The 14,710-nt window shown below is 40.7% G+C and overlaps 1 protein-coding gene across 2 annotated transcripts in view; it reads left to right on the forward strand.

Moving 5' to 3' along the window:
• TMEM144 (transmembrane protein 144) overlaps positions 1–14,710 on the forward strand; it is a 54,822-nt gene that overhangs the window by 15,932 nt on the left and 24,180 nt on the right. For both annotated transcript variants that reach the window (XM_011970508.1, XM_011970507.1), the window contains exon 7: positions 14,522–14,603. In XM_011970508.1, the coding sequence (XP_011825898.1) occupies positions 14,522–14,603 (82 nt within the window). The remainder of the gene's footprint in view (positions 1–14,521; positions 14,604–14,710) is intronic.

Consider the following 14,710-nt stretch of genomic DNA (forward strand, 5'->3'; position numbering starts at 1 on the left):
AGTTTTTAACATGAAGGAATGTTGAATTTTATCAAAGGTCTTTTCTGCATCTATTGGCATAATCATGTGGTTTTTGTCTTTGGTTCTGTTTATGTGATGGATGATGTATACTGATTTGTATATGTGGAAACAGCCTTGCATTCCAGGGATGAAGCTGACTTGATCATGGTACATAAGTTTTTTGATGTGCTACTGGATTCAGTTTGCCAGTATTCAGATTCAGTTTGCCATTACTGAGGATTTTCACATCAATGTTCATTAGGGATATTGGCTTGAAGTTTTCTCTTTTCACTGTGTCTCTGCCTGGTTTTAGTATCACGATGATGCCGGCTTCATAAAATGAGTGAGTGAAGAGTCCTTCCTTTTCAATTGTTTGGAGTAGTTTCAGAAGTACTGGTAGCAGCTCCTCTTTGTACCTCTAGTAGAATTTGGCTGTGAATCCATCTGGTCCTGGGATTTTTTTTTTTTTTGGTTGGTAGGCTATTAATTACTGCCTCAATTTCAGAACTTGGTATTGGTTTATTCAGGGATTCAACTTCTTCCTGGTTTAGTCTTGGGAGGGTGTATGAGTCCAGTAATTTATCAATTTCTTCTAGATTTTCTAGTTTATTTGCATAGAAGTGGAGTTTTTTGTTTGTTTTGTTTTGTTTTGAGATGGAGTCTCACTCTGTTGCCCAGGCTGGAGTGCAGTGGTGCAATCTCAGCTCACTGCAACCTCTGCCTCCTGGGTTAAATGATTCTCCTGCCTCAGCCTCCTGAGTAGCTGGGATTACAGGCACCTGCAACCATGCCTGGCTAACTTTTGTATTTTTAGTAGCGATGGGGTTTCACCATGTTGGCCAGGCTGATCTCAAACTCAAGTAATCCACCCCCCTTAGCACCCTCCACAAAGTGCAGGGATTACAGGTGTGAGCCACTGCACCCAGCCTGCATAGAAGTGTTTATAGTATTCTCTGATGGTAGTTTGTATTTCTGTGGGGTCAATGGCGATATCCCCTTTACCTTTTTTTATTGTGTCTATTTGATTCTTCTCTCTTTTCTCCTTCATTAGTCTAGCTAGCAGTGTATATATTTTGTTAAATTTTTCAAAAAACCAGCTCCTGGATTCATCGATTTTTGGGGGGATTTGTGTGTGTGTGTGTGTGTGTCTCTATCTCCTTCAGTTCTGCTCTGATTGTAGTTATTTCTTGTTTTCTGCTAGCTTTTGGGTTAGTTTGCTCTTGCCTCTGTTGCTATTTTAATTGTGACGTTAGGGTGTCAATTGGAGATCTTTCTAGTTTTCTGATGTGGGCATTTAGTACTATAAATTTCCCTCTTAACACTGCTTTAGCTGTGTCCCAGAAATTCTGGTACATTGTCTCTTTGTCCTTATTGGTTTCAAAGAACTTCTTTATTTCTGCCTTAATTTCGTTTTTTTACCCAGGAGTCATTCAGGAGCAGGTTGTTCAATTTCCATGTAATCTTGTGGTTTTGAGTGAATTTCTTAATCCTGAGTTCTAATTGATTGCACTGTGGTCTAAGAGACGGTCTATGATTTCACTTATTTTGCATTTGCTGAGGAGTGTTTTACTTCCAATTATGTGATCAATTTTAGAATAAATGCTATGTGGCACTGAGAAGAATGTATATTCTGTTGATTTAGGGTAGAGAGTTCTGCAAATGTCCATTAAATCCACTTAATCCAGAACTGGGTTCAAGTCCTGAACATCCCTGTTAATATCCTGTTAATTTTCTGTTTTGTTGATCTGTCTAATATCGACAGTGGGGTGTTAACACCTCCCATTATTATTGTGTGGGAGTCTAAGTCTCTCTGTAGGTCTCTAAGAAATTGTTTTATGAATCTGAGTGCTCCTGTATTGGGTGAATATATATTTAGAATAGTTAACTCTTCTTGTTGAATTGTTCCCTTTACCATTATGTGATCCCCTTCATCTTTTTTGATCTTTTTTGGCTTAAAGTCTGTTTTGTCAGAGACAAGGATTGCAATCCCTGCTGTTTTTTGCTTTCCATTTGCTTGGTAAATTTTCCTCCATCCCTTTATTTTAAGTCTCTATGTGTCTTTGCATGTGAAATGGGTCTCCTGAATACAGCACACTGATAGGTCTTGACTCTCCAATTTGACAGTCTGTGCCTTTTATTTGGGGCATTTATCCCATTTACATTTAAGGTTAATATTGTTATATGTGAATTTGATCCTGTCATCCTGATGCTATCTGGTTATTCTGCACACTTGTTGATGCAGTTTCTTCATAGTGTCATTGGTCTTTATATTTTGGTGTGTTTTTGCAGTGGCTGGTACCGGTTTTTCTTTTCCATATGTAGTGCTTCTTTCAGGAGCTCTTGGAAAGCAGGCCTGGTGGTAACGAAATCTCTCAGCATTTGCTTGTCTAGAAAGGATTTTATTTCTCCTTCACTTTGAAGTTTCATTTGGCTGGATATGCGATTCTGGATTGAAAATACTTTTCTTTAAGAATATTGAATATTGGCTCCCAATCTCTTCTGGCTTATGGATTTTCTTCTGAGAGATCTGCTATTACTCAGATGGGCTTCCCTTCGTAGGTGACCTGGCCTTTCTCTTAGCTGAGCTGCCCATAACATTTTTTCCTTCATTTCGACTTTGGAGAATCTGATAAGTATGTTTTTTGGGGTTGATTTCTCATGGAGTATCTTAGTGGTGTGCTCCATATTTCCTAAATTCGCATGTTGGCCTGTCTTGCTGGGTTAGGGAAGTTCTCCTGGATAAAATCCTGAAGTGTGTTTTCCAGCTCGTTTCCATTCTCCCCATCTCTTTCAGGTACTCCAATCAATCATAGGCTCAGTCTTTTTACATAGTGTTGTATTTCTTAGAGACTTTGTTGATTCTTTCTTCCTCTAATCTTGTCTGCATGCTTTATTTTAGCAAGGTGGTCTTCAAACCCTGCTATCCTTTCTTTTGCTTGTTTGATTTGGCTACTGATACTTGTGTATGATTCATGAAGTTCTCATGCAATGTTTTTCAGCTCCATCAGGTCATTTATGTTTCTCTCTAAACTGGTTATTCTTCTTAGCAGCTCCCCCAACCTTTTATCAAGGTTCTTGGCTTCTTTGCATTGGATTAGAACATGTTCCTTTAGCTCAGCAGAATTTTTTATTACCCATCTTCTGAAGCCTACTTCTGTCAGTTCATCCATCTTATCCTCCATCCAATTCTGCACCCTTTCTGGAGAGGCATTGTGATCATTTGGAGGGGAAGAGGCACTCTGGCCTTTTGGGTTTTGAGCATTTTTTCATCAATTCTTTCTCATCTTCATGAGTTTGTCTAGTTTCGATCTTTGAGGCTGCTGACCCTTGAATGGGGTTTTTTGTGGGGACATTTTGTTGTTGTTGATGCTATTGTTGTTGCTTTCTGTTATTTTTTCTTTCAATGGTAAGGTTGTAGCAGGACGAGCTGCAGACAAACTCCTCAGACACCGAGTTAAAGAAGGAAGTGGTTTATTCGGCCTGGAGCATTGGGCAAGACTCCTGTCTTAAGAGCCAAGCTCCCTGAGTGAGCAATTCCTGTCTCTTTCAAGGGCTAACAACTCTAAGGGGGTTCGCGTGAGAGGGTCATGATCAATTGAGCAAGCAAGGAGTATGTGACTGGGGGCTGCAGGCACCGATAATCAGAACGAAACAGAACAAGACAGGGATTTTTACAATGCCTTTCCATACAATGTCCGGAATCTATAGATAACATAATCAGTTAGGCCGGGGGTCGATCTTTAACTACCAGGCTTAGGTCAGGCAGGCCCAGGCCTGGTTTCAGGTCTGGTTCCTTGGTTTTGGGTCTGGGTCTTAGGTGCTGGGCTACCTGCCTTTAGTTTTGCTTCTTTTTCCTTTTCTGAATATAAAACAATATAAAACAATATGAGAGGGTCTGTCTCTCTTCTCTCGTTTCCTCCCTTTAAGACTCTCACTTTTTATTAGTGGAATTCTCACTCTTATTTTTGCTTCTTATGTCTTCTTGTGCAATAGATTGATAGTGATTCATATAGTACATTTGTGCTGAAGCATTTTGGTGAACTAAGGTAGTGATGAAGCTTTTTATCATTTAGAAGTACAGGTAGCAAACAAGGGAGAAGTAAGCAGGTTCTTATTACTATTATAACTCGTATTATAAGAGTTTTAAATCCTCTTAGTGCTGGGAACTAATTTCTAAACATGGTCTCAGGATCAAATCTATGCCACACTTGCACGGGCACATGTGCCAGTTTCGTTATATCTTTAACTATGTCTTCAACTACTTGCCCTTGATCATCTGTGTGTAGACAGCAATTAGTAAGGTTAAATTTTCTACAAAATTATCTTTCAGCTGCTAGCAAGTAGTTGAGAGTCAATCTATTTTGACAGATAGCATTTCTCATCTGAGTTTCTTGCCGGGTGAGCACAGTCAAGGTTTTACCGGTTTTATTAGTGATGATCTTCAAGACAGCTTGCAACCATATGATTTGGTTGAGCAAGTAAATGGGGGTCCAGTATCCTCACACATCATCTTGTGCCTAAGTGGCAGGCCTATAGTATTGTATAATTTTTTCAGGAGGCCGTTTATCATCTTTTTAATTATCTATGGCTATACTTCGCTTTTCGTGGGAAGCATAGACAGAGAAGCTTAGAAGTTTGCCTGTTGTTATGAGCATTAGGAAGAAAGATGTTTTAATAGTGCCTATAACACAACTACCTGTCCACCGCTCAGGTAGCTTAGCATAGGCCTTATGTCTACATGTCTAGTATAACCTAGTGGGGGCTGTCCAGTCCCGGAGGGATACTGGGTGGGCCTAAATGGTCTGCAACTTTGGGAATTTACTAAATGGATTTTCTTAGTATGGTTTGAATTGTACTAGGTAGCTGTTTTTGTAGTACTATTATACAGTTTTTGCCTAAGGCAGCTGAATCTTTCTATAGGAAGGGTGAAGTCCTTCCCCACTCTTGCTATATAGTATTGTCTAATGATTGAGGCTTTTAGGTCTTAGAAGCTATCAGGGTGATTTTTTTTTGAGCCAGGAATTTATCAGAAACTGGGTCTGTAGGGACTAATTATTGGGCTTCCTATGGCCATTGATGTCCTATTACAGTGTCTCCACATATATAGCATGAAGTGACATTGAGAGACTGGGCTACATGCTCGGCTAATTGCAAAAACAAATTTCTTGTTTTTCCTGGAATTTCTGGTACTGGCACATTCAGTTCATCATAGAAGGTTTGAAATACTGGCTCAGGAGAGCGTTTATAAACTTTTCTTCAAACTGTAATATTTACTTGAAGATCCAGTCCAGCCTCATCAATTTTTAGGGTTACATCTTCCCCTTTTTTCCAGCGAGGATTAACGGGGTTAGTTATTACTGGTTCTAAGGGGTTCCACTGACTACTGGTACAGGAATGGCCACTTTTCTCTTTTTTGAAGGTGGACAGGATTTTTTTTCATTTTTTATTTAAGTAGCCTAAATGACACAAGACCAGTATGTACATTTATTTTTACACAGTCTTAATTTATGATAAATGTACTTATTTTCTATCATATAGCCTCTTAATTAAGAGAACTACATCTTATTTTTAACTTATTATTATTAATGACAGCACAGGCATCAAATTTTAAGGTGACTTGTTTGAGCACCTCTCTTTTTTTCTGGTTTGGCTAACACTTTACTTGTATCGTTTAGGAGCCTTCACTAGTCTTCAGTTTTTAATCTTATTTTAAAAACTGGTCATGCGAGGCTCAAATGGGTCATAACACATATCAGGTTGGTCATTTCTCGGGCTACATACCTTGTATAGAATAATATTATGCAAACAAGTTTTTTTAGAGTTCCAGTACACTATAATAACCATAAAATAATAGGACCGTAGCAACCTTTTGTCCTACCTCAGTGACTTGATGTATACACTGGGAATAGCCTTCAGTTTGAGGAAGGTCAGTTAAAGTCCTTACTGTACAAGTTCAAATATTAAGGAAAATGAGTCCTGCAATGAGTTTCCTCATGCTTCAGCCGTGCGTGGACCAGTCAGCCTCCAAGTGTGACTAGAGCAGGGTTTGTCGTCTTCTTCAGAGTCACTTGGCAGGGATTGGTGAAGCTGCTCTCATCCACGTACGGCTCCCAGTCTACTGATGTTTAAGGGTGGTCTCGGAGGTTGGGACTACTAGAATAAACTGAGTCTAATACCTCTATACAGTTATGTTCAACTGGGCTCTCTGATACTGGGAGCAAGGTGACGGGGTTTAGGGTATTGTAAACTTCAATGGTTATGTGGGGATTTTCACAGAGCAAGCTTTGGTATCTAGTTAGTCTAGCATTTGTTGGCTAATGATGTCCTTTGGTATTTATTAAAGTCACCATAGCATGGGGGGACTTTATGTTTAGGTTTTGCCTAAGAGTTAGCTTATCTGCTTCTTGTGCTAACAGGGCTGTTGATGCCAGGGCCCTTAGACATGGGGGCCAGCCTTTGGAAACCCCATCTAGTTGTTTTGCAAGATAGGCCACTGGCCTTGGCTAGGACCCTACAGTCTGGGTTAAAACTCCAACTGCCATTTTTTTTTTTTTCTGACACATGGGGTGTAAAGGGTTTTGTCAAGCCAGGTAGCCCCAGGGCTGGGGCCAACATGAGTTTTTCTTTTAACTCATGAAAAGCTTGTTGCTGTTGGTTGTAATAGATGTAGTTTATCTAATCTACATTTTTATTAACTGTCACCTACTAAAATATTGACTTAAATCCTGTAGCTATCTGATTTTAAGCTTTAAATTGATCTGGTATTCTTTGTGGGGCCCCAATTGCATCTAAATAGATGTGAGAGTTGGAAGACCTATAAGGGGCTTCTCTCACTTTACAATGTCTTGTTTTTTCTCCTTCTGGTTGATGAAATGCCAGGGTGAAAGGGATAGCCAAATGGACTAAAGCACAAGTGCCAGTCTAGTTATTTGGCAGAGTGCCCAGTAAAGGTCCACCACAATACCACCACACGTCTGCTCAGGGATGAACAAGGGCTGACTGATGGATAAGCTCTTGAAAATTCTTAAGCTCATAGCATCCCTTCAGGTCTCCAAGGAATGCTAAGTTTCCTGCCTGTCGTGAGAGACATGAAGTGAACTTAGTGTTGGGAGATGGAAGCTGGATGGCCCTCAGGGGCTGACCCGCAGGGTGCCAGACTTCGGGATATAGCAGAGAGAGCTTGCCATGACTTATTACTCCAGGCTATAGAATCCTGGAAAAGAGCTACCATGCAGCCTATGCCTGGTTGACTGGAGGACCACCTTAGTGGAGAGGGGGACAATCTGGGCCTCCGGCCTGCCATGTGTACAAGCATAACAATTGCTTTTGTTTAATGTGCAGATGGAATATTTGATCCATTTTAACCAGGCATTTGCATCTTGGTATCCTGTGTTAATTGCTAAAGTTTAAGTCTTTAACTTCTATGATCCTCTAGCAAAATGCATGTATGATTTTTATACCAGATAAGCTAAATCTTACCTTTATATTAGTGTGTCATTAATGTTAAACTTAATTTTAATAAAATCTTGTAGACATATTTATCCAATTTTTAATGTTTGACCATAAAGTAAGATTTTATAGACTTTTTTTAACCTTTTATAATTTTTGCAAAGAGCAGATTGGTGCTTTAAAAAAAGCCTGCTATGCTTTTATTTTAATGTCCAGTTTACAGAAAAACTGGATGATACCTCTATAACTTTAGCCAATGTTTACACACAGAATTTTCTCTCTAATATTTTAAAATGTGATTAAACCTTTAAAACAAAATATACATATTTTTTAACCTTTTAATGTAGATAAACATTTATATTATTATGCCTCCTTATTCTTTTATCAAAAGTATATTTTATTTTCTTTATACACCTTGCACATAAACTTTTATTTTTTTTAGTTTAACATTCAGGAGGCCTAGTTACTTTTAAATTATACTACATTTCTTGCATAAATTCTTTTTTGTAACATTTTTCTCTTTCACGACTTTCGCAGACAATTCTTTGACATGCTTTAACTTTCTGACTTATTACAAATATTTTTTTCTTTAAACAACCAGTTAATTTATTTCAGGACAAGAATTTACCATATAATACTCTTTTTACATAAATTCCGCCCCCACTTTTTTTCTTTTCCTTTTTTTTATTTTTTTTATTTTTTTGGAGATGATAACTATTCTCTTCTAAAGTGAGCTTCTTTTATGTCTATGAGCTAGACTGCCTAAGGCCACAAGAATAGAAGTTAGTATAATACATGTTACACTGTTAACTTTTAGCAAACCTTACTTTTGTTGAAAACCTTGTAAGTTTGGGATTTTAATTGTCCTTTGCTATTAATAAGACCTTGTTTTGTCCAAATTAATTTAGAATTGGTATAGATAGCTTTTTATTTTTCCTAACAGAATAGCCTCATACCTTAAGATTTTTGAGTTAATAAGTTACTTTTTTGCTTTTTTGATTTAGGATAGTTCTGAACTGAACTAGTGAGGTGTGCTCACAATGAGGTTTCTCCTAAAAGTTATTTATTTTATTTTTATTTTTTTTTCTGTTAACAAAGCAGTTGCCACTACAGATTGAATGCTTTTGGGCCATCCGCGGGTTACTGGGTTAAGGATTTTTGATAGGAAGGCCTCAGTGCTTTCAGGATACGCCCTTGTTTATACTGACAACAAAGTGGTATTGGAGCAGTATAGGGTTACAGAGAATACTTTCAATGATCAATTACAGGTTTTAAATTTACTTTGGCTTTTAAAGGAATAGGGTACACTTTTTTTTCTTAACTACTTGTATATATCTCTCTCTCTCTCTTCGACTTTGTCTCTCTTTCTTTGACTTTCCTTTTGCCTTTGTCTCTTCCTCTCTCTCTTCTCACTTATGCTGGAGCTCTCTCAACCACTGTGGAGAGATCTAAAACCAGCTGTAACCAAGCATCTATGTACAGAAACTGGTCTGGGTGCCCTGGATTTACAGGTTACCTTGTGCCATACCTTTGAAACAAGGGATCTGTCCAGGCTTCCTTCTGATGGCCAGCCTACCTTTAATGCTGGCCAGTCTACTTTACACAAAGTTTTAAGTTTTCCTGGTGTCATAATACTCCATAGTCTCCTTTAAATCCTTTCTTGAAATTTTTCAACATAGTTCCTAGTAGGGTGGGCTTATTTGTGCCTGACCCATGCTTCTTCGAGACAAAACATCACGCTCACACCACACGCACACCACAAAACAAAGAACGGGTAAAGAGGACACACACACACTTTTGCAGTCTACACCAAACCAAAATCAAAACCAAAACCAGAGTATCCAGAAATCCAAGCCAGATCAAAACCAAAACAAAGTATCAAGCAATCCAAGTCAAGTCAAAAACAAAAACCAAAGTGCCAATACAGGCACACCATGGGTGATCAGGCCACGCTTGCACTCAAATGGAGTAGGCAAGTTCCCAAGACCAGCCCTGTCAAGCAATTCAAACCAAGTCAAAACCAATACCAAAGTGCTGATAAAGGCACTCCGTGGGTGATCAGGCCACGCTTCCACTCAAATGGAGTGGGCAAGTTCCCAAGACCAGTCCTATCAAGCAATTCAAACCAAGTCAAAACCAAAACCAAAACTAAACCAAAGTACCGATAAAGGCACGCCATGGGTGATCAGGCCACGCTTCCACTCAAACGGAGTAGGCAAGTTCCAAAGACCAGTCTTACCAAGTTTTAGATGTCCAGACCCCAAGTACCAGTTCCTTCCCGGTGTTCAGCCACTGCGTTGATCCTCCATGGGGGCCTGCCACACACTGCTCTGGTGAGGCGTACCACCGGGGCAAATGCCTACCCGGGAGCGCTCTCAGGATCCGCCTTGCTTGGGCTGGTCAGAGTCCCCCGCAGGGATGTTCCACAGGGCAGGCTTAAGCCACCTAAGGAGCTGCCTCCACCTTTTGCCAATCACCTCGCCTCCCGGTCAGGGAACCAAAAAATGTAGCAGGAGGAGCTGCAGACAAAACTCCCCAGACACCAAGTTAAAGAAGGAAGTGGTTATTCAGCCGGGGGCATCAGGCAAGACTCCTGTCTTAAGAGCTGAGCTCCCCAAGTGAACAATTCCTGTCCCTTTGATGGGCTCACGACTCTAAGGGGGTCCGCGTGAGAGGGTCATGATCGATTGGGCAAGCAGGGAGTGTGTGACTGGGGGCTGCAGGCACCAGTAATCAGAACGAAACAGAACAGGACAGGGATTTTTTACAATGCCTTTCCATACAATGTCTGGAATCTATAGACAACATAACCAGTTAGGCCGGGGGTCGATCTTTAACTGCCAGGCTTAGGTCAGGCAGGCCCAGGCCTGGTTTCAGGTCTGGTTCCTTGGTTTCGGGTCTGGTTCCTAGGCGCTGGGCTACTGCCTTTAGCTTTGCTCCTCTTTCCTTTTCTGAGTATAAATCAATATAAAACAATATGAGAGGGTCTGTCTCTCTTCTCTCAAGGTCACTCATCTGTAGGGCTGCTGTGGTTTGCTGGGGGTTCACTTCACGCCCCATTCATCTGGTTCGCTCCCGCGCTTAGAGGTGTCACTGGAGGAGGCTGAAGAACAGCAAAGATGGGTGCCTTCTCCTTCATCTGGGATCTCTGACCCCAAAGGGCACCAACCCGATGCCAGTAGGATCATTCCTATATAGGGTGTCTGACAACCCCTGTCAGAGGATTTCACCCAGTTGGGTGGCATGGGGAACAGGATCCATTTACGGAAGCGCTTTGACTGTCCTTTTTGGAGGGGGTGAGCTTCGCTGGGGGGAAACCCACTCATCTGGTCTATGCAGATTCCTCAGAACTACTGGAGGGAAGGCTAACTCTGCTGGTCTGAAGAGACTGTGGCCAACCCTTCCCCTAAGGGAGGCCCAGGGAGGCTCGGGTTCTGTCCCTGAGCCTCGGGCTAGAATTGTTGGAGTTCCTGCAGGGAGGCCCCGTCCAGTGAGAAAGGATGGGTCAGGGTGAGGCCTGAACAGGTGCTCTGGCCACAGTCTGCCACAGCCAGTGTGCTGGGCTTTGGGGAACACTTCTTGGGGACCAAGCTCTCCAGCCTCCCTGGCTCCAGCAGTGAAAAAGCATGGCCTGGAGCTATAGAGCTGGATGCTACCCTTCCCCCACCCAGGGAGCTTAGCGTGTTAGACAGTAATGAGTCCCAGTGCTGGCTGTTGCCCCTTCCCCAAGGAGCTCAGTTGGTTTAGGCAGCAGGCAGCTGCAGCTGTGATGCTGGTCACCTCTCCCTTCGGGAGCTCAGCAGGCTTAGGCAGATTCCAGCAGAGAGGCTGTTGAGAATCCGCATGGCTCCAGTGTTGGGACCCTAGGCCCCAGTGGCGTAGGTTTGCAAGTAGGATCTTCCAATCTGTGGGTTGCACAGTTCCATGGAAAAGCATGGTTTCCCCAGCTGGGTAGCATGCTCACTCACCAATTCCTTGGCTGCGGGGTGGGGGCCCTGCAGCCCTGTGTGGCTCTCAGGTGGGCCACTAGACCACACTGCTTTTCCTTCCTGACCGTTATTACGTCAGCCACCTAGTCAGTTCTGATGAGAGAATCTGGATACCTTGGTTGCCAGTGAAGGATTCACACACTGATTATCATTCTTTTTGTTGTGACCCTCTGATTGCTGCTGTTGCTAGTTGGCCATCTTGGTCCCACCTACCCTATCTGTGGCTTTCAAGTATTTTCTAACATATCATTCTGTATTGTTTATTAGAAAAATGCACAGGTCTATACAGAGTAGAGGATTTTCATTGTATAATTTTGAGAACAAAATGCCAATTAATGTCTAATATTAACCTTACAAATATATATATATAATATGCACGCACAGAAATACACACATATTTACACAAATATATGTGTGCAAATATATATATATAGAATACGTATAAAACACACACATATATAACTCATTTAAGTATACTGATATAATTAGGCTTTATGCATTCAATTTTACTACGTGTTAAATATCTTGAGGACCCTGAAGGAGATATGTGGTTTCCACTGTAGGGCTGGAAAGGCGTGATACCTTTCTTCCCTATCACAAAGGTCATGGCTGACACTCCTATAACAAAAGACAGGTTGATGAGACAAAAACATAACAAAATTTAATCAAAGTTCTGCATGACATGGGAACCTGAAGACCCAAAGACGCAGGGAAAAAAACATCTGTTTTTCTGCTTAGATTTGAAGATTTGACAGCCATGTAGAAATGTAATTACACAGAGGGTGTGATCTAATGGTAATAGACTGAGGAGAGAAACACAGCGAAACCTGCCTGTTCAGATTCTTCTTGGTCTCTTTGTGTAGTATTTCTTCCTCCTTGATAGGCAGCAGGACCCCTCTGGAATGAGAGTCTTATGATCTAGACAAGGTAGGTCAGAGAATTTCTGTATAGCCAGCTCCTACACAGAAAGTGGAAGGTTGGGAGTTGTTAGAGTAACTGATCTAGGTTTCATGGCTGGCTTTGAGAAAGAGGGATTCTAGTGTCCATGACTTATCTTGGAGAAGAGGAATTCTAATTTCTGTGGTCTGCTTTGTGGGAGAAAGGTGAGTGGAAGCCATCAAGGCGTGAGGAAGTCAGAGAGAGACTTGCCTTCTGAGGTTGCTTCTAAGGCCTTCCAATCTCCTATAGTTCAAAGCACTCAGCATGCCAAAGTGCCGTAATTTGGGGTATCATTTTTGGACCCCAACACTGGCTTCTATTGAATTAGAAAATCTTTAGAGAAAAAAGATTACATTGTGGCAAATGGTCTAGATTGTGTGGTAACTATTCTTAGTGTTGTGGGGATTCAAAAATGAAGATTCAGTGAGGACTGGCCCAAGGGAAAGTTTTTTTTTAAACCACATTCAACACTTCAACTCTTGTTTAGTTTGCATAGGACACAGAGTATGTAGGGTGTCCAGCTAGGGAAGAAAGAGAAGCAGGTGCAAGTCATTGTGAAAAATTGGGGAGGGGGTTGGTAGAGAGCTTGGAGCAGGCAGTGGTCAGGCATAGAAGCCCATACGAGGATTTATGTTGAGATACGTTGAGTGGAACATAATGCAGAGAGCCATAAAAATCAAAAAGGAAAGTTAAATCTCATATGGAAAGGAATAGGAAACTATTCATGTTTTAAAGCAAGTAGGAGATTGAACAAAGAAACCTAACTAGAACATTTTAATTTTTACACAAAAGATAGCACATGATAGACACTCTTCTGTACCTAGCTACCTACCCTATTTCAGTGTCATATATGCTTTGAAAGCTTATTTTGTTTGAAATGTTGAACCTTGCAAATGTATTTTAAAAGTATTTCAAAAGAGATGTTAAAAGTATCCCAACGTTGTTCATCTTCTCAAGTTAATTTAATCTTTTGACGCATTTTAACAAATTTGCAAGGCTTAAAAGCTGAGAGTAAGTGAGGCATTTGTTTCAAAGATACAGGACATCAATAGCATATTATGAGAGAGATGTTAAAGGGAAAAATGTCACTAGACTTAAATGTATGTTTTTATCTCTTAAACTATATCCTGGAGATCTTTCCATATCAGAGCATAGATATCATCATCATTCCATTTTTACAGCTGCATAGTATTCCATTGTATGACCATGTAGGCCACCTCACCTGAGTTTGCGTGTACCTGTGAGTGGTCCTGGGGCAGGATTGGTAAGGTGAAGAGTGGACACACTGGTGGCCTCAGTAGATCACCCCAGATTCTCCTCTGTGGGAGTCATACAGTTCTGCACTTCTACCAGCAGTATCTAAGAGTATCTGTCCCCTAGCATTTGTCCAACTGAGGATGTTCAACTTTTGAAGTTGGTCAATATAATAGCTAAGAAATATTATTTCAATGTAGTTTTCTTTCCTTCTTTTTTTTTTTTTTTTTTTTTTACTTTTTGGTGTTTTTTTATATTATTATTATACTTTAAGTTCTAGGGTACATGTGCATAACGTGCAGGTTTGTTACATATGTATACTTGTGCCATGTTGCTGTGCTGCACCCATGAACTCGTCAGCACCCATCAACTCGTCATTTACATCAGGTATAACTCCCAGTGCAATCCCTCCCCCCTCCCCCCTCCCCATGATAGGCCCCGGTGTATGATGTTCCCCTTCCCGAGTCCAGGTGATCTCATTGTTCAGTTCCCACCTATGAGTGAGAACATGCGGTGTTTGGTTTTCTGTTCTTGTGATAGTTTGCTGAGAATGATGGTTTCCAGCTGCATCCATGTCCCTACAAAGGACACAATGTAGTTTTCATTTGCGTTTCTTTTACAATGTGATTTCAAAGTTAAGGGAAAGATCTGATGTGGAAGGAAAGCTTATGAGTTTAGCCTTTAGCCCGTTGTAATTAAGGAAAATGAGAAACATCTGAGAGAACAGGCGTTCTGGCAAAACGGCAGGACCACTGAAGGGGCAATTTGAAAGTAATCATTGTATCATTAGGATCGGATTATTTAAGATGTGTGTTGTTTTCTTAAAAATCAAGCAGCTTGATATAAACCAGTATTATGACAAATATCACTAAACTTTATTTTCCTTGCAGTGCTTTCATATTTTTGTTCATCAAAAGTGAAATACCAAATAACACGTGTTCCGTGGATACCACTCCATTAATAACAGAGCCTGTGAGTATAGTATGAGAGACAACTTGATTTGAAACATAAAATTAAGATAAATGGAAAATACATAAATTTTAAACACAGATGAAAAAGTGGTATTTGCTCATCACTCC

This window comes from Mandrillus leucophaeus, unplaced genomic scaffold, assembly GCF_000951045.1.
Source record: "Mandrillus leucophaeus isolate KB7577 unplaced genomic scaffold, Mleu.le_1.0 Scaffold95, whole genome shotgun sequence".
Classification (NCBI taxonomy): domain Eukaryota; kingdom Metazoa; phylum Chordata; class Mammalia; order Primates; family Cercopithecidae; genus Mandrillus; species Mandrillus leucophaeus.